The 23,016-nt window shown below is 41.8% G+C and overlaps 1 protein-coding gene across 7 annotated transcripts in view; it reads left to right on the top strand.

Moving 5' to 3' along the window:
• The window catches only part of robo2 (roundabout, axon guidance receptor, homolog 2 (Drosophila)), a 342,170-nt gene that overhangs the window by 128,377 nt on the left and 190,777 nt on the right, over positions 1 to 23,016 (top strand). For 5 of the 7 annotated variants that reach the window (XM_084718008.1, XM_084718004.1, XM_084718001.1 and 2 more), the window contains exon 2: positions 20,091 to 20,417. In XM_084718008.1, coding sequence (XP_084574134.1) covers positions 20,091 to 20,417 — 327 coding nt within the window. Of the gene's footprint in view, positions 1 to 2,329; positions 3,092 to 20,090; positions 20,418 to 23,016 lie in introns of those variants that run through there. The other 2 variants (XM_084718003.1, XM_084718006.1) reach the window with 2 other exon arrangements.

Raw genomic sequence — 23,016 nt, 5'->3', positions numbered from 1 at the left:
GCCCTGAGAAGACAGCATTTGCATGCAGCTCACAAACATATTAAAATATGAAGACAAATCACTGTGTCTGGCCAGCTGACAGCGCTGCCTGCAATGGGGAGCAAGCTAGCAAAACTTACAACATGTCGCAGCTCCCAGTAAGGCCTTTATAGGGCAAGCTGGAACATGCAGCTTGACAAACAAACGGAAGAGAAAAAAAACATGAGCAGTCAAAGCTATTATTAAAGGCAATAGAAGTGGTTCCCTTTTCCGAAGCCATCCTGTCATGGTGTTAGTCTCTATATTTTTTTATTGGGAGCATATGGTTTTCACAGACACCTTCAGGGCACATACTGTGAGTTTTGATGGCTTTGTTCTGTGGCTGACTTTGATGTAAGTCATAAAGTGGGAAATTTAAGCCTTAAAGGTTGTGCTCCTGCTTGTGTAGGTGGGTGATGTTGAGGGAAAAACAAAGGGGCTAACTTGTTAGATTGATCTTACGATACTTTCTTTCATTTGTAAAGATTTAATGTTACATACAGCTACGGTATTTGCATTCTGTAAGTTATTTGGATAAAATAAACTAATTTGCATTTGGTTTGTTTTGTGGGGACAGAAAGAGACCATGGTGTCTTTCATTTTGAGAGGTGGGGGTGTTTTGTTATTACTATCACATATCCCTTTAAGTGATGCTGTAAGTGAACATTATGTGGCTACAGAATATACCACTTGTTTAATTTTAAATTACTTTGTGTTGAAGGAGCTCTTCTGATAAGGTATTTAGCAGTGCCTCTCTCTCTCTCTCTCTCTCTCTCGCTCTCTCTCTCTCTCTCTCTCTTTCTTTCTTTATTTCTTTCCAAAGTCTTTTTTTTAATAACTACAGTACAAATTCTTAAACGCAGTAAGATGTAGAGCTGCAACTAACCATTATTTTCACTGACAGTTAATCGGTGGATTATTTTCTTGATTAATCAATTCATTGTTTGGTTTATAAAAAGTCAGAAAATAGTGAAAAAAAACAACCAAAACCCACAGTGATGTCCTCCCAAAGACACTTGATTTAGGGGAGCAAAGAAACCACAAAATATTAACATTTGTGAAGGTGAAATAAGAGAATTTGGCCATTTTTCTTTAAAAATATCTCAAAACGATTTACAATTATCAAAACAGAAATGGTCTCAGTTGAAATATGACAGATGAACCTGAGATCTACCCCCACCCATTTCCAACTGGCAGTGTGTGACAGCAGATCTTCTTCTTTCTGATGCTGCAAGTAAAACAAAAGTGATGGCACAAGTTATATCAATCAAAAACATTTTTGTTGGAGCTACATCCTGTATGCTGTCTCCTCTTTTTATACCACTTGATAGCGCAGTATTAAAAAAAGGCCGGTGACAAGACGGCTGCTACATCTGTCACCAGTAGGGGGAGCTCACAGCTCACAGCTCACTCTCTAATAAACCGGTGAGACAACATGAAGAAGGCTGCTGGGCAGCAGTGCAGACCACATACAAGAAGACCCCCCTCTGTCTCTAAACCTCTGCATGTCTTTGGTTCTGACTGCTGTCTTCAATCATATTAACCTAAATTTGATATTAAAAATTGAATTGTGGTCATTTCTTATGTGTTGTCTTTGCCCTGAAAAAGACATGCATGTATGCATCATTGGTATGCAGAGAGAGAGAGAGAGAGAGAGAGAGAGAGAGAGAGAGAGAGAGAGGCCGCCTCTAGCTCATCTTGGTGCAGGAGGCTCAGTCAATCAGTCATTGATTTCTGACAGAGATCATATTAACAATTCCGCTTCAATATCTCAATACATTAACATCCCTGCTCTATTCAGCCGCGTCTTCTTTCTAACCTACATACAGATGTGGAGCCTATTGATTAGTGATTCCACTATATTTTGAAATCATTTCTATCATACTATCCTTATTATTCTCCTTTTCCAAATTATTTTCCTATTCCTGCGTTATTACATATATTACTTGCTGGCTGTTTTTTTTTTTTTTTTTTTTTTTTTTGCACATTTTCATACTAAAATCGAAGTAAATTGGGTGGTTAAACTTCAGATTAGATTTGGTTGTGTGGTAAAATGATGAGTTTCTGTGCTAAACATTTATGTGAAGCTGATCTGTAAACTTAAGTTAATATGTTTATGTGGATTTATCCTCCAGTCCAACACATCTGTGCTTAAAATTAGTATCTTACCTGTAGAAAAGGGGCCACTAGCTTTGTCCTCAGTTACTACAGACAGACTTGGACTTAGATTCAAGCCTCCCCTCAGTCTACTACTCTCTTCCCCTCTCACTGCTGTCCTCCCCTGCCGATCCGTGTCTGGTGCAAGTGTGTCAAGCTTCAGTGTGGTGTGCTGCGGGCTGTGCCGGGTGCGCAGAGACCGTGCGCTCCTAGCGGCAGCGCTGTTGACACCAACAACCAGAGACAGAGCGAAGGAGGATGTTGAACTGACTCTTGTAGTATGACTGCACATCTACAGCGCTTTATCGTGGGCAAAGCACATGGGTCTTTCGGGAGCTGGTTCCCGTTGTAATAAACTTAACTTTTTTGGGGGATTGCACCAGAGTTGGCGGCCGGTTTGCAGCCGATGAGCCATGTGCTGAACTGTGGAGACACCGCTGAAGATTTGAGAGGTGCCACAGACGCGTCCTGAGGAACCGACAAGAGGAGCTGCGGAGACGCGCTCACGCTACGTTTGTTTTTCCACTCTGGACTTTACGTTTCTTTTCTTTTTTTTTTTTTGCTTGTTGTAGTAGATCGTCTTGGAGAAAGAGCAGAGATTGCGGATGAGCTGTCGGGGCAGTTAGGGATAACACTCACACCGAGAGTTTGGTGGATATGAACACCCCGAGCAGCTCCGGGTGACCTACTCTGACATGGATCCTCTCAATTTTTGGACACTGAAACTGGCTTTTTGTCAGTAACTAGGACCCATCCACAACCCCAGGAAACCCGGAGTGGACTTACCTGTCATTTTGGACATATTTTTCTGCAGTGTATTCGAGGATTTGCCCGCCCGCCGTGGATGTTTAATATGCTAGTATGGGTCCGCTAGCGTTCATCCTTGTTGGTGGATTACTGTATTTTCAAGTTGATGGTAAGTTGTAGTAAGCTGTGTTGTTTTGTAAAACTTCTCTTATCTGTTAAAATATTAAGTTCTGCTCTGCACAAACTCAGCTCATGGCACTCCACTTGTCTTTTTTTTCACCAGCTCTGATTTGTAAGAACTGTTTGGAAAAACATGTAATTCATTTCCTGAGTTTTGATTATTGAAAAACTGCTACCAGTTGTTATTGTGGAATCCTGTTCATTACTAGGCATAGGGTGTTTAAATTTATTGCGCCTCATTGCAGTGATTATTTTCATTATATTTTTCCATTTATTAAACACAGTAACGATTAAAGTAATAAATAAACTACTGAATTCAACAGATAATTCTTCTGTCTAATGCAGCCCCTGGTCGCCTTTCAAGAGGTTAAAATTAGGGCAGAGATGAGTTGAATTTTTTTTTTCCAGTGCAACAGATAGTGGAAGTAATGTGCATCCTGTGTTTTTAAATGTGTTCTTGAATGAAAATAATTATTGAAAGGAGGCCAGTTAGAAAGTCGGGTTTGAATGTTTTTTTTTTCCTCTCAGACTCTGTAAAGAAAAGATCTCTGAACATGATTCTCAGGTTCTGTTTCATTGGCTACAGGTTATCTCTCTAGTGCAGATGTGGATGTGCAGATGTGCAGAGCATTTTCTTTAAGGATTTTTTTTTTATTATTCATGCAAACAAATCCCAAATATTTCTGTGTATTCAGATGGCACAAATGAAAGACAAAGTAGTCTAATAACACAACAGAAAGTAGTTCAGACCTGTGGGTGGGAGGTTCACTGGCTTGCAGGTGTTTGGCAAATGTGCTGTGAACGCCCTGCTTCTGCTGCACTGTAGTAGATGGTGCTGCTGCTGTGGTCATTTAGGATTTCACTGCTGCGACTGTGTGTTATAGTGTAAGCCGGCTTAAGTCCAAGCTGCCCCACTTTATTATTCCCCATTTGTTTGATTAAACTTTAATAATGATGCAAATCAGACTGATACAGTTGGATTTCTGCAGCCCCGTTCGTCCACTCTGCTGCTGACTGAGTGCTAAATCAGCATCTTTTTTTTGTATGATTTTACTAGCCTTTTTGGGATTCACTTGCCGACAAGAGAACTGTTTTAATGGAGGAATTAAAAGAGCCTCAACTGCAGAGTTAATGTGATGACTCACATCAATCATCAGAATGGGAGGGCTTAGTGACAGGAATTGTGATTGGGATTGGTCCAACCTGTGACTGGTGGAATGATGGGAGGGCTTGAGACATATCACCTTTTAAATGCAAAAACCTTTGTGTGGTTGGATTTTAGTGCTGCTTTTGAATTGGACACACCTTCTGTAAGTTTCCAAAGTGAGTTGTGTGATGATAAAAAGAGGACATAATTCTCCTGACCAGTCCCACACTGGGACATAATATCAGCTCTACGTTGTGAGCGATGATTCACACATGTGTTTGCTTTGTGTTGTTTGTACAACTTAGCAGTATGTAGAGCTGAGTTTTTGTTGTCACTGAATACAAGAGCCTGCAAGGCCCCATTTTTCTTTCATTCACCTGTCAGCTCACGCTTTTGTTCTTCACAGCTGCGAGTTTTGGTTCTGAAGCAGCCTTCATGCCTTCTGTAGTTAGCAAATCAAGTCCCCTTTCTGCTGGGATTTGAATATTTTCTCTTTTTCTTTCTTTTACCTTTTTTGGTGTCTTTCACTCTGTTCAGCCATACCCACTGGTTGCTAAGCAGTGGCTGATGGCATTGCTGGCTCTCCAGAGGGGAGAGGGTGCACAACTCCCGGGGAGCAGTGGATCTTCCCAATCATTTGCCTGTCACCCTCCTCCCCCCCTCTTTCTTCCTTGCCCTCCACCACCACCATCCCCTTGCAGAACCCACCCATCACCCAGCCCTTTTCAGAGGTAATCTGAGGGTCCTTGGAGAGGGAGGAGCTTCCTCTAAGAGTCCACTTAGGCAGACAAAAAGGTCTGGAGTTGTATTCACTGGGCAGCATTGCCAACAAAGCCAAGCCTTGTGAATGGCGTCAGTCACTGTTTAGTGTGCTGTGATTAATACCGCTGGTGTGGAGGAGAGGGGAGAGAAGGTGAGATGGACAGGGAAGTGTGTTGTTGCCTGGGTAGGAGGGGGATTGTTTTCAGACCTGAGAAAAGGCTGTGCATCTGAAAACAGGGTACCCACACTTTTTAAAGAATCTGATTGATAGCAGGAGAAGACATTTCCAGGAATACACCAGTCAGCAGCTGCACGGTTATCTCGTAAACTCCACCGTGCTGCTTTTGAAGCTGGATTAAAACATGCTTTGCATAGTGGACATGCACTCCTGACCCTGTGCTATTCTGAGATCTCCTGCATGCTTGTGTCTGATGTAGGAGCTGGTGACATCACGTCGTCCATCCTGGGTGTCACGCTGAGAGGTGGTGAAATATGGCCCAACTTAAATCTGTCTAAGAGGCTATGGAGACGAGCACTTGGGATCTTAGGCGGCCTAGACTTTTGGTTCTCAAATGGGGGTCCATGACACTCTGCTAGGGTTTCTTCTCAGACAGCTTCATACTTAAACAAACAATATTTTAATTTTACAGTCCTAAAAAGTTCATAAATTTAATCATCTGTAACTCTTAATTAAAAGAAGAACCTGTCATTAATTAAAGGTGGAAAATGGCTCTTTCTGGCTCTGGTGTCATTTTAAAATGACTGACTTTTAAAATGAACGGTTGAACAAATGAAGTTAATGAAAAACAAAAAAAACCCTGAGCAAATATAATGAGGAGTAGGGCTGCAACTAATGACTATTTTCATTACTGATTTATCTGCTGATTCTTTTTTTATGGATAATCCATTAATCGTCTTTAAAATGTCAAAAACCAAAAACAAAAGCAAAAAAAAAAAAAAATAACAGTGAAAATGCTCCTCACGTGTCCCAGATCCCAAAATAATGTTTTCAAATTTCTCTGGTCCAACTAGAACAATCCAAAACTCACTCATAAATGACAAAATAGCAAATTTTCACATGTAAGGAGCTGGAACCAGGAAATGTTTGACATTTTTGCTTGAAAAATTACTGAAACGATTTATCGATTTATCACTGAGTTGGTAACTAATATTCCTATAATTGATTAATCAATTAATCGACTAATTGCTGCAGCTCATATGAGGAGTAACTCCAATTTGGCCTCACTGAAATGGATTGGAAGCCAAAATTATGTTATAGATAAGTCTATTTTGTGTTAACTTGTGTTGGTGTTTCACATAAATAAATAGAGGTGTTAAAAAATGGCTTTGTCAAATTATTCCGATGGACGTATGTGATCTTGTAAGGGGTCCTTGGCTGAAAAAAAGGTAGAACCTCTGGCTTAGACGTGTGTAGCTCTTTATCTGTTAGCAGGGTTGTGGTTTCGGTCATGCTGAGTCAAGAGAAACTCAAACCGGGAGGGTGGCTGTGTTTGTGTCAGAGAAAGGAGGAGGGGAGGGAGAGATAAAATGAGTGTAATCAAATCTAAAAATTGAGAGAAGAGTTGTTTAACAACACAATCTTTTAAAGGGAAATGGCTGGGATGAGGCTTTATTACCAAAGCGCCCGGGAGACTAACAGCTCTGTTGATGGTCGTGATTGAATGAGAGAGGTTTAAAGTACTGCCCTATAATGGAAAGTAAGCCCAGATTAAAATAGTCTAGGTGAATGATGAGGCAGGCTGAGGTCATTGTGTAAGAGCCATTGCGATGTCTCGCCCCAAATGTGATTGTTCTGCTCGAGTTGGCAGCGTTTAGGCAGCGTTATTGTAATTGCGGTTCATTTGCTGGAATGGGGCTGCTGTAATGATGAACCCTCATCTGAGATCTACAGGAAGCTCCTCTCTACTGTCTCCCACGGTCTCATCACTGTCAAGGAAGCCGCTTCCCTCTGCATCAAAGAGCACTACTGTTTATTTTCTGATTAACATCAAAAATGAGTGGAGGATAAAGACAAATGTGGTGATCATAAGAGGAAGCGAATGAGCAGGGAACAAAGAATGAGACGAGCACTTGTCCAATGAAAATCAGCTTACAGGCCCGTGATAAGTGTTACTTGACCATTGATGTGGGCCTGTCAGCTCCTATGATATTTTAACAGCCAAGTCTGTCTACTCTGTGGATCACATTTCAGCAGATATCAACTCCACACGCTCAGGATGGAACAGAATAGACTTTGAGCTCTGCGTAGTTTCTTTTAAGTCCAAAGCACTGATCTGTGATCACTCAGAAATAAAAGGATTCACAGCTGTTTTAAATTCTGGGATCACGCTGGTTAATGCCTTTACATTTTCACAGTGCAGATTGCAGAAGTGGGAGAGAAAATGTCAGCGTCAGACAATGCACATGGCTGATTTTGCTGTAAGACCAGCAGAATGCAGGGGGAGGTAATTCCACTTTTCCCTGTTTTACCTCCGCTTTATTAAGTCCCAGCCAAGCATACCCCTGACATTTACAGAGCAGAAAAAGGCCCAGTGCCTTGATGCTTTTGCCTGGAGAAACAAAGACAGAATTAAGATAGTGCTAACAGGTAGGCGGCAGTAAAGGATAAGAATCTTTCCCCATATGATTTATATTTCCAAACTCACCCAGACACACACAAACGTACAACTATCTGTCGTTGTTCATGAGGGTGGAATTCAAACACTGAGGGGGTTGTTGTACACCTGCGATGGCAGTATACTTGGCGAGTGTGTGGAGGTTGGGATGGGGGAGGAGTGCTATGATGAATTGAGCATGCTGACTATGAGGTAAAGCAAGCGGTCACCTGTCTCACACACCTGTACTTACAAAATACACACCTGTGCTTACCCTTCTGGGCCCCCAGACACACGTATAATCCCTTGCTCTAGTCTCTCGCTGCCTCTGTTTGCCAACAGCCGATTAAGGGTTTTAGGCAGGCCAAGAGACAGAGAAACATAGATCTAATTACTGTTATATAATCCCTGATGATTAGACGATAGTGAATGAACCCTTATTGATCAGTGGCAAATACCCAGCCAGCGGTTACAATCCAAACTGCCCCTGTTGTAGGACAGATTACTCCGTTGCAGTGTGGATGCGATGAGCATTTTTATCTCCACAAAACTTGATTATCTTAAGAGCATGCCAAAATGCAGACAGTACAGCCACAAGACTGTGGTGGCTTAAACTTGCTGGAAGAGACAGCATGTTTGTTTTATCACTGTTTTAATGTTGCACGCTGCGCTGAAACGTCGTGTGTGGGGAAGCGTCTAATTACTCTGGCTCCCGTCTCTGCCCTCTGGTTGGCTGTCTCGCAGCAACCTTCAGATAGAAGGGAGGGATGTCAAGGTTGACTGACTCATAGAAGTACATACAACTATATAACTTCACATGTTCATGGGTGCAAGCCCACACAAACAATGGAAAGGCAGAGAAACATGCAAATGCTTGCCGGCAGCCATGCACTGTGGTTGCACCAAGCCTTTATTTATGAACAAGTAAAGAGACAGTATATAAATGAAGTTGAATGAATAGTGCATGCTGTGTTAATTGTCATCACTGTTTATTAGGGATGTCAACAGTTAACCACAATAAGATTTTGGACTGATTACACATGTTGTTCTATAGGTTAAAGGTACAGTAAGTAGGATTTGTCAGTTGCCAGGATGTCAAATATCAACGTTTTGTGTTTATGCTTTGTTTTGTGTGTGGGGGTTGATCCTGCATACTATAATTTGCATACACAACACGCTAACATCATGCCTAGCTAGCAGTCTGAGATAAGAAAATAAATAAATAAAAAAAAAAAAGCTAAATTAAATATTGTGTGGGAACATTTTCTCCAGAAAGGCAACAAAGTCAGATGTGAATTGTGTGATGTTACTCTTCAGTCTAGCAGTGGTTGTAGCACGATGTTGTACCACATCAAAAGCAAACAAAGCAAAGATCACGTCACTGCTAACCAGAGGGACAAAGTGTGATGCGTACTGGTCTGAGGCCGAGTTTGGTGTGCTGGATGGTTGAAAGCGATATGCTGCTAATCACTGTGGTAGAGGGTGAGAGTATTCAAAGAGCTAACTCAATAGGCTACTTCAAGGCTGAGTATGTTATGCCGTCAAGAGCTAGTGTGACTAAACTCATTGACAGCACTTTGAGGAGAAGAATTATGAGCTAAAAGTCAAGCTAGCCAAGGCAGACAAGCTACCTGTCATTTTATCGAGGCTGAATGAAAGATGCAGTCTAGAGTGCTTCTCATTCAGAGCCTCTCCATCCAGCACACATCAGACAAACTTGCCAAAAAGCTGACGAGTGCTGATGAGTTAATTCAGTACTGAAATGAAAATAAAGCCTCTTGTCTTTTTTTTTTTTAACTAAAAAAACATTTTGTTACCATATAATTGTTGTCTGGCTATTAAAAGCAAAATTAACTTAAGCTGATATCCCTACTATTTGTTGGACATACCTGGTTTTTGCAATATTTCTACTCACTATTACATTCCCTCTTGTTTTTCCCTTTTGCGTTTTCAGTCAGTAACCATACCCTCTTGTTCTTCATTGTCGAGAGTTTGTGTGACAGTCGTACCTGTGCTGAGTGTCTCACCAGTGTCTTGAAGATGAGGTCAGGCCTGCCTGGTGATAAAAATGCATGAGCTGTCTCTCAGTGTGAAACGTGTGAAGATGGACAGCCAGAGCATGACACTGGAGCACACATCCGTCACACACAGCGGTAGCCCAGTGCAGCTGTAATGCCGCTCAGAATGGTGGAGCCAGTGAATAAGTGTCTTGTTCCAGCATCTCCATCCTCAACCTGGTCTATGGATTACCCATCCATGACAGCTTGGCACCTTTTCCTCCCCATAACTAACTGGGGAACTGAACCCTATAGAAGTGCATGGACTCCAAAATATCCACTGTTTCTATCAATTGCCAAACCAGTGTTTTAGTGTGGAAACTATGGCAACCTGGACGTCCTTGAATGGACCTGATATCTCCCCTCATGTGAATGAGGGCATGTCAACATTTACGGCTCTGTATAGTAGAGATTAAGGATGGGTATCGTTTGGATTTTATTGATACAGATACCGATACTGATATTGCTTATCAATACAGATGCTTATCAGTACTGTTATTGATACTACTGACCATAATTTGGTGCAAAAAATAAAGACATATCACAGAGGCATTACAACAAAGGTTTGTTGGGATCTTGTGTTAATCTAAATTTTCATTTTTACTTTAAAGGTATATTGGTTGCAATATTTTTTTATTGGTTTCCTTGATTACTAAAACTTGGAATCAGTATCAGCCCCTGCTGTATAACTGGCTCCCTGGCACAATATGTGAGCACTGATATGTTAATATTGTTGGGGCTTTTATGAATTACAAATAATGTATAATGCAATTGTTTTGCCTTATTTGGTAATAAAACATAGTGTTCCCTGGTAATGTATTTCTAATTAACCTTGATGTGTAATCAGTGTCTGTATGTGTTAATGCGTGCTGTAATATGCTAAATTATGTTAACAGTTCACTTGCAAAAAATGACTGTCAGGACAAGCTGCCTCATTTAACAGCATTCTCGTTATATGGCATTTGGAAGCTGATCAAATAAATGCATACATACTAATGTGTTAAGTAATAAGGCCGCGTGTCAGCGTTGTGGGAATCTGCTCTTGTTATGTTCCTGCTGCACAAACATGGCACCACATTGCTTTGTAAAGCGAGCCACCATGACCAGGCACGAGTTGATTTACTGTATATAATGGCCCCTGGTGAGACCGGCTTTGTGGTTGAAAAGTCTCAGTGTGGAACGTGCCACGAGCCAAGTGTCACAACCATTGCAGCGGATAGGAAAGAAAACCTTAATCGCATCCTTGAACGTTTGAACTCTCCAGTTTCACTTCCAGGATGGTGATGATTTTTCTGGAGGGCTGCTCACAGGCATTTGTCATGTAGAAGCCCAGCAACACGCAGCTAGTGGTAGAATTATGAAATGTAATGTGTGCATGTGTGCGAATGTGTTTGTGAGCACCATTAATAACCATCAAAGCCCATTGTTTTTTTTGTGTGTTAGCGTGGATTTATGGGCCTGAGTAAATTGAATAAGTCCTTCATCCACATACTGCAAGCACCCTTGACCCTGTCGCCCCAAGCCAGACCAGATGAAGTGTCCCATGGAATAGAAATTTAATAAATCTCATCTTGACTTGCATGCTGTACCTTAAAAAACACAAACAGAGGGCCATAAGGGCCATTTGATTACCTCGCTCTGCTCTCTGAGTCCATCACTTGGATGGTGTGTGGCTACACCTCCTATTCCTCATACTCATGTGAGGCTGAAGACCAGTTGAGTGTCTGGAGGTGTTGGCGACTGCCCTCATTCACATGCAGGGACACCGCAGTGTGTTCACTGTAGGTCAGCACCCACGGTACACCTCCAATTATCCACTCATCTCTCAACACAGTGTATCATGGACACCTGAAGGCCTTCTCCTCCACCCTCCCCTCCTCCGCGCCTCCATTTCTAAAGCAATAAAGCACTTATTTATTTCTCCCTATTCAATCTGCTGGGGCAGCTCAGCAATGCAGGTAAAGAGATTACAATGCTTGAGGGAGAATCAATTGATGCCATTCATTTCATTGCACTTCCCTCAGTAGGAACTGTTTAGAGTAACCCACGCTTGAAAGAAGGGAATTGGTGGTTTGTAATTTTGCACCCAGCTCACACACACAGATATGTATTTGGAGAACACAAACATTAACACTGCTGCTTGCTTAGCTGATATTATAGCATATTTACAGAAAGCAGGGGTTTCTAAACATTTTCAGCTCGAGACCCAAAAGAGGAATTTGGTGTCTCCACAGGACCCGAACATACAAAAATGCATAATACATCCTCTTTGCTTAACCCTTCTGCCATGTTGTCTTGCCAGTGTTGATTGGGGTCCATCTTCTCTGTCTTGTCTTGTCCTGCTTATTGATTGGTGTGGTCCTAGTCCGGTCCACCAATCACTAAGATGCAGCTGGGGGAGCAACACTGTATGAGCTCGGTAAGAGCATCAATCTGGGCAGCTGACGTACAGCTTTTTGGTGTATGCCAATTAGGTTACCTTTTGTGTAAAACAAGGCACTTTCTTTATTGGTTTAAAAAGGACTGGGTTTAAAAACTGATTCTATTGACTCACACAAATGATTTGCTGTCTGTCTAGAGACATCAGGTGATGGGGTGCTGTCTCTTTTGTACTTCTGTTTTTACCATGATACGTTAATTTGAGAGAATTTTGTTTTACAGCTAGTTTTTGTTTTTTCCTTTTAGCCTATAGTTAGCTCTCCTACTGTTAAGTTGAGCAGCACTCATCAGTCTTTTTGTTTTTTTTTAGTTTTTAGCTTTATTTTTTTCAAAACTGTGCTAAATAAATAACTTCATTTCACCATTTACAGCTGGTTATGTTGCTTTCAGAGGGAGGCAAGAAAATGGCTGAGCACAGAAGGATCAGCAGGGAAAGAGCAAGGGCTAAAAGTGGTGAGGTGGTGGTGCAGTGAGCTACATGCTTGAGTGGCCCTGGCATCGGAAATCATTTAATCTGCATCACACAGTTTAGTGTCCCTACCAGCAGCCTGACAGTCCAACAGAGCTGGTGCTATACTCTCTTTACACTAATCATCCCACATATAGAGAGCCAGCAGCAGCACTCATATCAACACACTGCACTTCACCATAAAGAGGTCCTCACTGTCCTTATGTCCTCCTCCTTTCCCTCCTCTAGTCTCTTGTTTCAAGGCAGCAATCTCAGCTCTTCTGAGACACACCATCTGCTGAAAAAAAGATAACATCACCCTTTCTTTCGTAGCTACTGATAGTAGAATGAAGAGTGAGCGTGCGAGTACTTCAGAAAAAAAAAAACACAAGGTGGAAGGAAACTGCTTGAAATGCAAGCTACGTGAATCAGTCTTTTGCAGCAAAATCAGATATTCTGTTTCCCACAGTAATCTATTTATATATTCCAACTGCGTGGGGGAGAGAGGGCAAATACACAGATGCAGAGTCAATACGACCCCACCACACCACTGCCCGAAATACACTTGGAGTGGAATTCTATCTGATATTTGTTGGAGGCAAGCATAGATGCAGTGAGATGTTGAGAGCAGCTCCTAGAATTACCCTTGTGTTTGCTTTCAGAGTATAGATCGTAGCAGGAGACAGGAGGAGGGGAGGACAGTTGAGTAGCAGAGCACTGAGGCAGAACAGAGTCCATCATGTGAGATTGCTAGGTAGCTATAGCTCAAACTCCTTCCTTCTCTTGCAGCAGAAGATGAAACGAAAGAATCTGCAGCTGTGAACATCCTTCATTTCACTTTCTGTGTCTTCAATCTGAGGATTTTTGCTGTATATTCCAGGCCATACTTGCCAGCCGTCCCAATTTTCCCAGGAGACTCACATTTTTCATTGCCCTCTTCCAGTTTCCTCTCAGGGTCACAAGTCTCTCATAATTCCTTCCAATTTATGGCAAAGTTTTCATTATTACAAACTGTTTCTGTCACTGTACATGGTGTATAAGCCCTACAACTCTAAAAATGTATTGTTTCAACCCAGACAACAATACATTAACAATACCACATGTTATTTTGTGCACAGTATTCATGTGATGTGGAAGAGAACTGCTTGAGTTTTGTCTTCCTCAGTGAGTGAGAGAAAGGAGTGAAATGGAGAGAACTGAAAGAAAAAAATACTTCTGCAAATTTCAGACGTCCTGGAAAGAAAAAAAATCCTATTTCTTAATGTAAAGTTTAAAGGAAAGAAGCGTGCATTTTGTAAATCTTTGTTTAAAGGTCAGGAACAAAAACTAATGAATGAATGAATGAGAGAAAACTGACTAATATATGAATATAAGGTTATGCCAGAGATTCACACAAGTTCAGGCCAGGGGGGTGAATTATTAATCTCTAGAGATCTACTTTGTTTTTCAGTTCCAATCCAGTTCCGACATCTGAATTCAGATATCTTCCAATACCGATACCCACGCCTGTTTTTTTAATGTTTATGATTATTTATTATCATCATTATTATTATTATGAGTAGTAGTAGTAGTGGTAGTAAGATTACATGAGGCTGAAACTGAAATTCAGTCTGGAAAGCTTGTGTAGTTTGTGTAATGTAGCTTGCATAATGGCGTCCTTCAACCATTGAGGGGCTTTGTAGGACTCTAGCCTGTGACATTCACACATGCAGCTGACAGACTGAGAGACAGCCCTCATTTGCCTAATTTCCCATGATGCACTGCTGAGAGTTTAAGTTTGCCTGATGAGTGCCTAACGTCAATATCGGGCCCCCAGTATCGATATTGGATTGGATTAGTGTCATCTCTAATTATTACTTATGCTTTTTTGATAATTAAAAGTTAAATTAAAAGTATTTAAGACAGAAATCCAGTTGCAGTGCAGGCCTACTTGGTATTTTGTTATTTTCAGATCAGATTATTATTTTCAGAATGTAAGACCTCCAAACTCATGCAATGGTTTCGAAATCATCTCTATTTTAGTATGCATGTATGTTCCAGGCTGTATCTTGTGGCTGGTTGTATGCAGTGGGTTCAGATGGACTCCTGTGGGTTGCCTTCAGTGAGACCTCAGCAAGACGAGCTGTGTGTCTGGTATTGGGTGGGGTATAGTGGGGGTGCTCATGTGCTGTGACGCCACTGACAGCCCACTGTAAAGAAGATGAATCTGGGGTGCAGAGCAGGGCTGCTTGCAAGTGTCACGGCAGGCTAGTGCAGAGGCGAGGACGGCCGGTAACATCATTCTATCGCCACCCCCAGTTTCCCCCTGCTGCTCTCTCACATTTCCCTTTTGATGACATGACGGATATGACTCTGTCACCCTCACAGCGAGGGGAGGATGTAACAGTACAGAGAGCAAGTGAAGGAGACAGAGAGGGATATTGGGGAGCGAGAGGTGAGGAGGGAGATATATAGAGAGGAGGAGATGGAGTGGGAGGTTGAGGAGAAGTGGAGAGAGCCAAGAGAAGTGGGAGGCAATATATTTCAGGATGGACAACATGGATCTAATGCATAATTCATTCCATCTGGATTTTTTTTTTTTTTTGGTACAATTTTATATTCACTCATTTGTTGAGTTTCAGCACTTTCTGCCTGAGATTCCTCCACCATCCACATTACAGCGTTACTGCGTCTTGGCCTGGATCTTGGTTTTCATGTTTGATGTTTTATGGAGCCTCAGTGACTGAAACTTTTTTGCCTTGGTCTGAGGTTGCCGTTGGTTACCTGTGATCAGCAGCGCACATGTCTGTTGGCAGAATAACTAATATCTCTTTGGGGAGCCCTTCCTTTTATGCTCTGGCTGAGACTGGTGTGGGTATTGATTTGGTTGGTGGGCTTGAATTTCTCCAGGGAGCTAATAAAAATAATTACAAAAAGATCATCAAAGGCCTGACCTTCTGTTGCACACATGAATAAATATGTGACAAAGATAATAGAAAAGACCCCGTCTATGTGTGTGGCCTGTGGAATATGAGGGAGAACAAGCTGTTATAGTTAAAGTGTTTTTTATCCTGGATTTGACCCGCATATTTAACCTTTTTTGTTTAACTATGTGTTAACTTTGACAAATGTGAGGTGTGATTTGTTTTTTGGAAGAGATAAAAAACTACAGACCGAGAAAACATGCTGTAAAACTGCACATTTCTTGGATAGTAGCAGTGCATCCGATTTCAGTGAAGCTGACATAAGTAGAGTGAAAGAAGAGGCAGAAAAGAATCAGCTTCTGGTTCAGTAATCCCTCTCTGATTTCATTCTCTGTCTGTGCGCTTGTTTGTTTGTTCTCTGGTTCTTGCTTTCCTCCAGGAGTGGATGACTGCACAGCAGTGGCGAAAAGTAATGGTGGTGTTATTGCAGACAGGGGGAAACACAGCATTTTGATTGGAGCGTGTGCCCTGAGACCCAGTGAAGTGCACTCGCCTCAGCTCAGAGAGCACTTGATTGCACAGCACCAATGATCGCATTAAAAGGGCAACAGAAAGCCCATTTACCGTAAAGAGAGTGAGAAAAAGGGCCCAATAGGAAGCTGAAAATTGACTTTCACTTCTGTTGGGAGCTTGGTCCGATGGCTGGGCAGTGGGGATATACATGACTCTTTTTATTTGATCTTCGTCGGCAGCATCTCTCAGACATGGGAGCCACATGAGGGCACAAAAGTGTATGAGTTTGTGCTTTTGAAAGTGAAGCTTGCCCAAAAACAGGCAGGTTTTATGTGTCGAGGTTACTCAGTATTGAGATTGATGTGCCTTTTTTCAAACATATCCCATAGCATATGGGTGTGCTTTTAACCTTTTCTACCTCTACACCTGACTAGCTCCACTCAGGAAGGACACTGACCAGTCACGTCTAGCCCTCTGTGCACCCGGCTCGGCTTTTTCTGGCAGTGAAAGGACAATTGTAGAGGCATCTGCTGTGTTCATTTCCACCGGAAAAGAGGAGAGCAGATGGAGACTCAAGGTTTAAGTGATTAGAAGGCAGTAGATTGGAATACAAATTGGATTTACAGAAATTAGACTGATATAAATCGAATGGAGTTGCCGCAGTTTAGTGCTGTGCATGCGCACTGGCCTTAGTGGAGAGTCACCGCAGGGCCTGTGGATTATGAGGGAAGCAGATGCTCCAATGAGATAAGAATAAATGTGCGTTTGACACTCCATCTGAGGGAGATGGGGGTCTCCATGTCTGTCCTTTATCTTGCCCTCCATTTATCAATGTCACAGTGTTAATTACTGCTTCATTTATTTAGTCACTTACTGCCAGAATACAAACTTGCCCCTCTGCCCCTGTGCTGATGGGGAAACTGACTGCTGGCTAGATTACTGTTACCTACCGCTGGTGAAAGACAAAAACTGTCAGCAGTATTTTGGGGGTTTTTTGATCCACCATCAATAGTACGTCTTCAGTTTTAATGCCAGTGAGATTAGCTCATGCTCTCCAGGAGCAGGATATCACCACCCCCTCTTCTACAAACCCCTCTCTGTGGCCCCACTTAGAGCAAGACACTGGGTCTGATCACTAATCAATGACAGGGAAATGGAGGGAATTAGCCCAAATTAGGAAGAAGAGAGAACAGACTACCTCCTGTTCGTGGGTCAATATGCCACTGTCTGATGTCTGATCCATTTTAAGACAAATGGTGGAGTAGTGCACATTTACATTGTGTTTGCATGTATGCAGAGGTGGCAAAAGTACACAAATTCTGTTCTCAAGTAGAAGAACAGATAATTAAAATAAACTGTAAAAAAAAAGAAAAGGACTGAGTCAACTTCTTTACTAAATTAAAGGGGAAAAAATACAGGCTCTGAAATGTACTCAAAGCATAAAAGTATAAAGTAGCCCTCTAAAGGACATCTCTACTGTTTTGGTGCAAAGCTAAAAGTGTCTCCCCTTTTCTGTGTGATTAAGTCTTTCTTGCTAGTCATTTTTTTATTGTTACATCTTTTACACTGATCATCATCTTTTCTGTGTTACTAGTGTTATTAAGTTGAAATTGTTTTCCAAAGCTGGACACAATGACGGAGAATAATAGGGTTAGGCCTACCTATCCAATATGACATCATTTATTAACCCCATTATTAACCCCAAAACAGGCTCCTGCCACATACCAGCAGTCTTCTGTATGCCATTGTTTCCCAGGATGGCGAAGTCATATTCGATGGCATTCATTCTCTCTATGTATTCGCTCATGTTTTACAAAGGATTTAACCTGAGCTAGGCCATACAAAGAAAACAATTTAATGCTCAAGATCAGTATTTGGAAGGAAAAACTGGCATCCAAACAAAATAAAAATAATCAATAATTCCCCTCAGAAGCATTAAAACTAAAGTAAGGAGCCGGTTTTGAAAGTGTAAGGACAGATATTTGTGTTTAAATAGGGAGTAGGCTAAAAGTAAAAAGTTGGCATAAAAATAAAAAGTATTTGCACTTTGTTACTTCCCACCTCTGCATGTGCATATGCACACTCAGAGTCTTTGAAGTGTATTTTGTGCTGATCAGTGGCTTTCTACTGTGTCTGTCCTTTTTGCCGGGAGACTCCTGGGCAGAATGGACCAGGGTACAGCATGTCCCGGTTCCCCCTGGGAGACTGAAGTATAAGGGGTAGTGGAACATGTGCAAACCCTGGCAAACAAAGAGCTGGAACCGCCACTGTTTTGCCTCCATCCCATGTTGAAATTAGCCCTTACATAAGCACAAAGGCGTACGTGGTACACTGCTCTTCTGTGCAGCAGCCAGGCATCGTTCTATTACCCCACTGCACTGCCCCGGGGAAGGGCACATGCAGTCATCAACTCGGCTCAATCACACGCACACCTGCAACAACTAATTTTAAGACAAAGAGCCCGGCACTCTACTTAATACAACTCTAACTGGTTAGCATTCTGCTGCCAACTGAATCGGAGTTATTGATGGGGTATTGAATGTGCTTCAAAAGAGAGAGGATAAAGAAAGGGCTGTTGGAAAAGTTTGCCTTATTCCCCATTCCCCTTACTGTGTCTCTGACTGTTTGATGCTGGATCAAACTCTTTGATTGTTGCATGGTTCCCAGGGTCTCTGTGATGTAAATGTGTGTGTGTGGCCTGCCCTACAGCATCTTATCTCCGCGGTTAAGACCTGGTCACAGAAACACACAGCACTCTGACTCTGGGAGCATTATCTTAGCTGCCAGACTCCCGGAGCTCAGCCACTGCAAGCCCTAATAAAAAGGAGTGGGCCAAGGTTTTCAGCCACAGGGGATTAGCATTTGACATTAGTCTAGACCCCAGCATTCATATTCACATCACATGTATACTTGCAGCAGCAGCGGACTCAACCGTTTTACTTGTTTGCACCCCACTGAAAGCCAAATATATAATTTGCGTGTGTGTATAGTTCAGATGTAAGCTGACTGTACGCTTCCATTCACCGTTCACCCTTGGGTCCAATTACCCTCAAACCCTTGCATATACGGTTGAGAAGAGCAGATGGCTGCTTTTTGAATGGCCTGAAATGGTGATTAAAGGGTCCAATGTATGTTTTTTAAATGCGTCTAACCCAAGAAAAGCTTTGTTAACTATTAGTTAGAACCAGCCATCATTTTCCACAGCTTATCCAGGTCTGGGTGGTGGTGATGGCAGCAAGCTAAGGAAAAGAGCTCACATGTGTTGATTTTGGCACCTGATTTTGAATTAATACTGGTCTCAGTTTTCTGATGGAAATATAGATACTAGTTTGTAGCATTTTAGCAGAGTGCTGGCTGTATTCATGGTTTCTCACAGCTGTTAAGTTGCTGCATACACATTGTTTCATTTTCAGTGTTTCAATTTGTAGCTATATGAAGAAGATATTTCTTACCTTCACAGAAAAAGTAGTTAAACTTAAAAGACAACAAGATGTTGCTCAGTTTTTAGTAGGTGCATTAGTAAAACTGGTACTTAAGTAGCTAAATTAACTTCTCAAAGCGAGTCATTTCGGGTAGATTTTGACTAAGATAGGACTTAATAATAAATAAATAAATAATAATATTTAACTTTTTTTGCATCCTGAGTGTTTTAAGTGAAAATTCAAATACATGCCTTCATACTTGTTTATAAATGTTACTGTTTATTTGTTTATTGTATTATATACTTATTATTGTATTCTATATTAAATATTTCTTTAGTCGTCTTTTTGTCTTTTTGGAAAAAAGGTTGCCAACAGTATTTCTCATAGTAGTTTTCACTGATAAAGCAAAGAGTGCACCTGAGCCGTATCCTGTAGCTCCTTCTGTGGCATCCTGAGGCCTTCTCCTGCTCAGTTGGATACGTGATTTGTTACTTTCAGTTGTTTTTTATTAATTTACCCCCTACCTTTTCCCTGTTTTCCAAATATTGTACATGCTGGCCATTATGTTAATGAAGATGAATGATGAGAAGGCGTTATTATATTAGAATATGGAACTGAAACGATGCTCAAAGTCTGCATGCTGTTATTCTGTGATTAATCGCATCTTGTCTTTCTCCTCCAGGATCCCGTCTGCGCCAGGAGGACTCCCCACCCCGGATTGTGGAGCACCCCTCTGACCTGATTGTCTCCAAAGGGGAGCCCGCCACTCTCAACTGTAAAGCAGAGGGGCGGCCGACCCCGACAGTGGAGTGGTACAAGGACGGAGAGCGGGTGGAAACGGACAAAGATGACCCACGTTCTCACCGCATGCTGCTGCCCAGTGGCTCACTTTTCTTCCTTCGCATCGTTCACGGACGACGGAGCAAACCGGACGAGGGAGCCTACGTCTGCGTGGCCCGCAACTACCTGGGAGAAGCTGTCAGCCGTAACGCATCTTTGGAAGTAGCATGTGAGTCAGTGTCCTCTTTTTCATTAATGTCTCTTTGCTGCATTGCTGAAGTTATTTTGGTCATATAATTTAATATGTAATTTGGCTGGATGAAGAAAGTCTTGGTCTTGCTGCACCCAGGTGATGGAAAGACTGATTGATATTCAATATTTGAACATTTCCTGTCAACAACAACTCTTCAGTCTTTGTTTTTCCAATTTAAACATAATGGAATAACGGTGAACAAATCACGTTTTATATGAAGAACTGTAATTACACTATCTTACTTTCAGAGCTCTCTATTTGCAAACACCGTAATGAAAAGGTACAGTTAAGCTTTGTGGTCTCATAATGTGTGACATTGTTTGGCGGGATAATAAGTTGTGATTTTCAACAAAGGACTTGAATTAAATTTAATATATTTTCACCTTGAGGGAGTCTTATTGAAGCTGTCTGCAGACCTTTGAGCTGGGCATAAAGCTTCTGTCAAACTATATGAGAGTGACATGATGGCATGGCAGACATGGGGTCTCTCACAGGTGGGTGGGGGGTTGGATGTCAGGCGCAGATCAAAGTCCTGATGGACATTTGACACAGGCTGCCTGGACTGTGTTGGTGGACATTGACAGGCAGAACCTGAGCTGTGGATCAAATTACCTTTGAAGATGAGCCTCCCCCCAGTAGGCTTAGGCTGGGCTTCCTATAGAGCGGCTCCCAGGGACCTCAACTACCCATAAGGTGGAGCGGAAAGTCTCCGTGTCCTCATGTTGTTTTAACTGGTCCTTCGTTTCAAACAAGGGCTGTGTTCATGAGGGACAGTCACGCAATAGTATATGTTTGTGTCGATTTGTTTGATTTAGCATGTAATGTTTGGAATATCATATAATGACGAGTGATATTAACTTTAGGTATTGTAGAGTTAGGTGTAATCAATAAACAAGCAAACATGTTGCTAACTGAATGTTTGACAGTGTTTTTGGCAGAAGAGATAGCAGAAATACCATCCTCCACATTATATTAAGGACCTGTGACTGTATTTCTGAGGTGATTACAATGATCAGTGGTAGCTGCCGTGTGATCCTTAGGAAATGGACTTTGTGTGGTAGAGAGGCGGGGGTTGGTCTCCGCCTCTGATCCAGTCCCCTGCCTTCCCGAGGGCCTCGCAGCAGCAGCCCCCAGGTGCTAACTGCATGACAGCAGCTTGATCTATCGATTGCTGTAAGAGGGCTCTCCCAGTCTAAATGAAAATTCATGAAAAATTGATGAAGTCTCCAGATTATTTTATTTTTCCCTCCTTATACTGTTCCTTAGCCCTTATTTTCAGTACTCTCCGTCCCTCTCTGGTGTAATATGGGTTGAGCAGCAGAGGGGGTTGAATAGAGGCATTGACTGCTTGAATGGCTTAAAGGGTGACGGGTGAGAGGTCAGGAGGCCAGGAGACAAGGGGATAAGGAAGAGCTGGCAAAGTGAGGAAATAAGAGCACACATATAATGGGTATTACCACTGATACTGGGTTTGAGAGAGAGGTTCAGGCCAAAGCCTCAGGCCACAGTTTGAGTAAACAAGGATACAGAACTGTATTTTATACTTACCTTTTTTACAAAAAACCCTACACCATCATCTGTTTAAAATCCTTGTAGTGCATATCTTGTTGCCTTGGGCTAATTTATTGGTCACTTTGCATAGCTATCAGAATCAGCAGTATTTCATTGGTCTTGGCATTTAATACGCCTTCTAACTGGTCTTTCTGGTTTGTTTTTCATCTCCTGCCTTTGTTCTACACCATTACACCAAACAAAGAAGATATTTGGGGAGATTTTTAAATTAATTGAAATGACTTCCTTAATGCAGAAATGTTACACAGTATAGCTTTAATTCCTCATCAAAGTGACATCAGATCTCTCATTTCCATTTATAGATAAACCAATATTTTCATTGCACTACCTGACCCAGTTTTGCCCGGTTTGACCTGACCTGACCTGACCTCAGACACTCATACTTTGAGAATGTCAGCAGTGTTGGCCAGACCAAGATGGAGTGTGGGTGTAGGAAATGGTTGTGCTGGTCAAGTGCAGTTCAACAGAGACAGTTACTTGATTGGGACGAAGTAGCTGTGCAGTGAGGGTTTATGAAAGTAGAATAATAATGATATAAATGATTTGATTATGAACAGATCATAACCCTCAGAGGCACTTCAGAGATAATGGAGGAGATGAGGAGAAAGAAATAATCGGCAGGTAGGGTATAATATTAAGACATTAATGACTTGTTGAAACTTTAATGACAAGTAATCTAAGGGATATTGAGTAGGAATCTCCCAAAGCTGGTCTGCAGGATTGGCGTCTGAACCAATCAAGTGTCTGGCCTTGGGCACCAGAATGGACAGAATCAGTGCAGCACTTGTCTAACGTTGTTCCATTGTTGTTTTACCATTGTGCTGTTTTCATTTAGTGCAGCCTCTCTTCCTGTCTCTCTTAGATATACAGTTGTGTTAGCCTTTCTTTCAGATGTAGTGAACAGATAATATGATGATGGTCTACATCTTTGTATAATACATACAAACAAGTATTCACAGATAATAACAATAAGGCGATAATCAGTTATATCTATTATATACTC

This window comes from Lutjanus erythropterus, chromosome 4 (assembly GCF_056507025.1).
Source record: "Lutjanus erythropterus isolate fLutEry1 chromosome 4, fLutEry1.hap2, whole genome shotgun sequence".
Lineage (NCBI taxonomy): Eukaryota > Metazoa > Chordata > Actinopteri > Lutjaniformes > Lutjanidae > Lutjanus > Lutjanus erythropterus.
The sequence above is the reverse complement of the archived record's forward strand: the minus strand, read 5'-3'. Positions and strand labels throughout refer to the sequence as shown.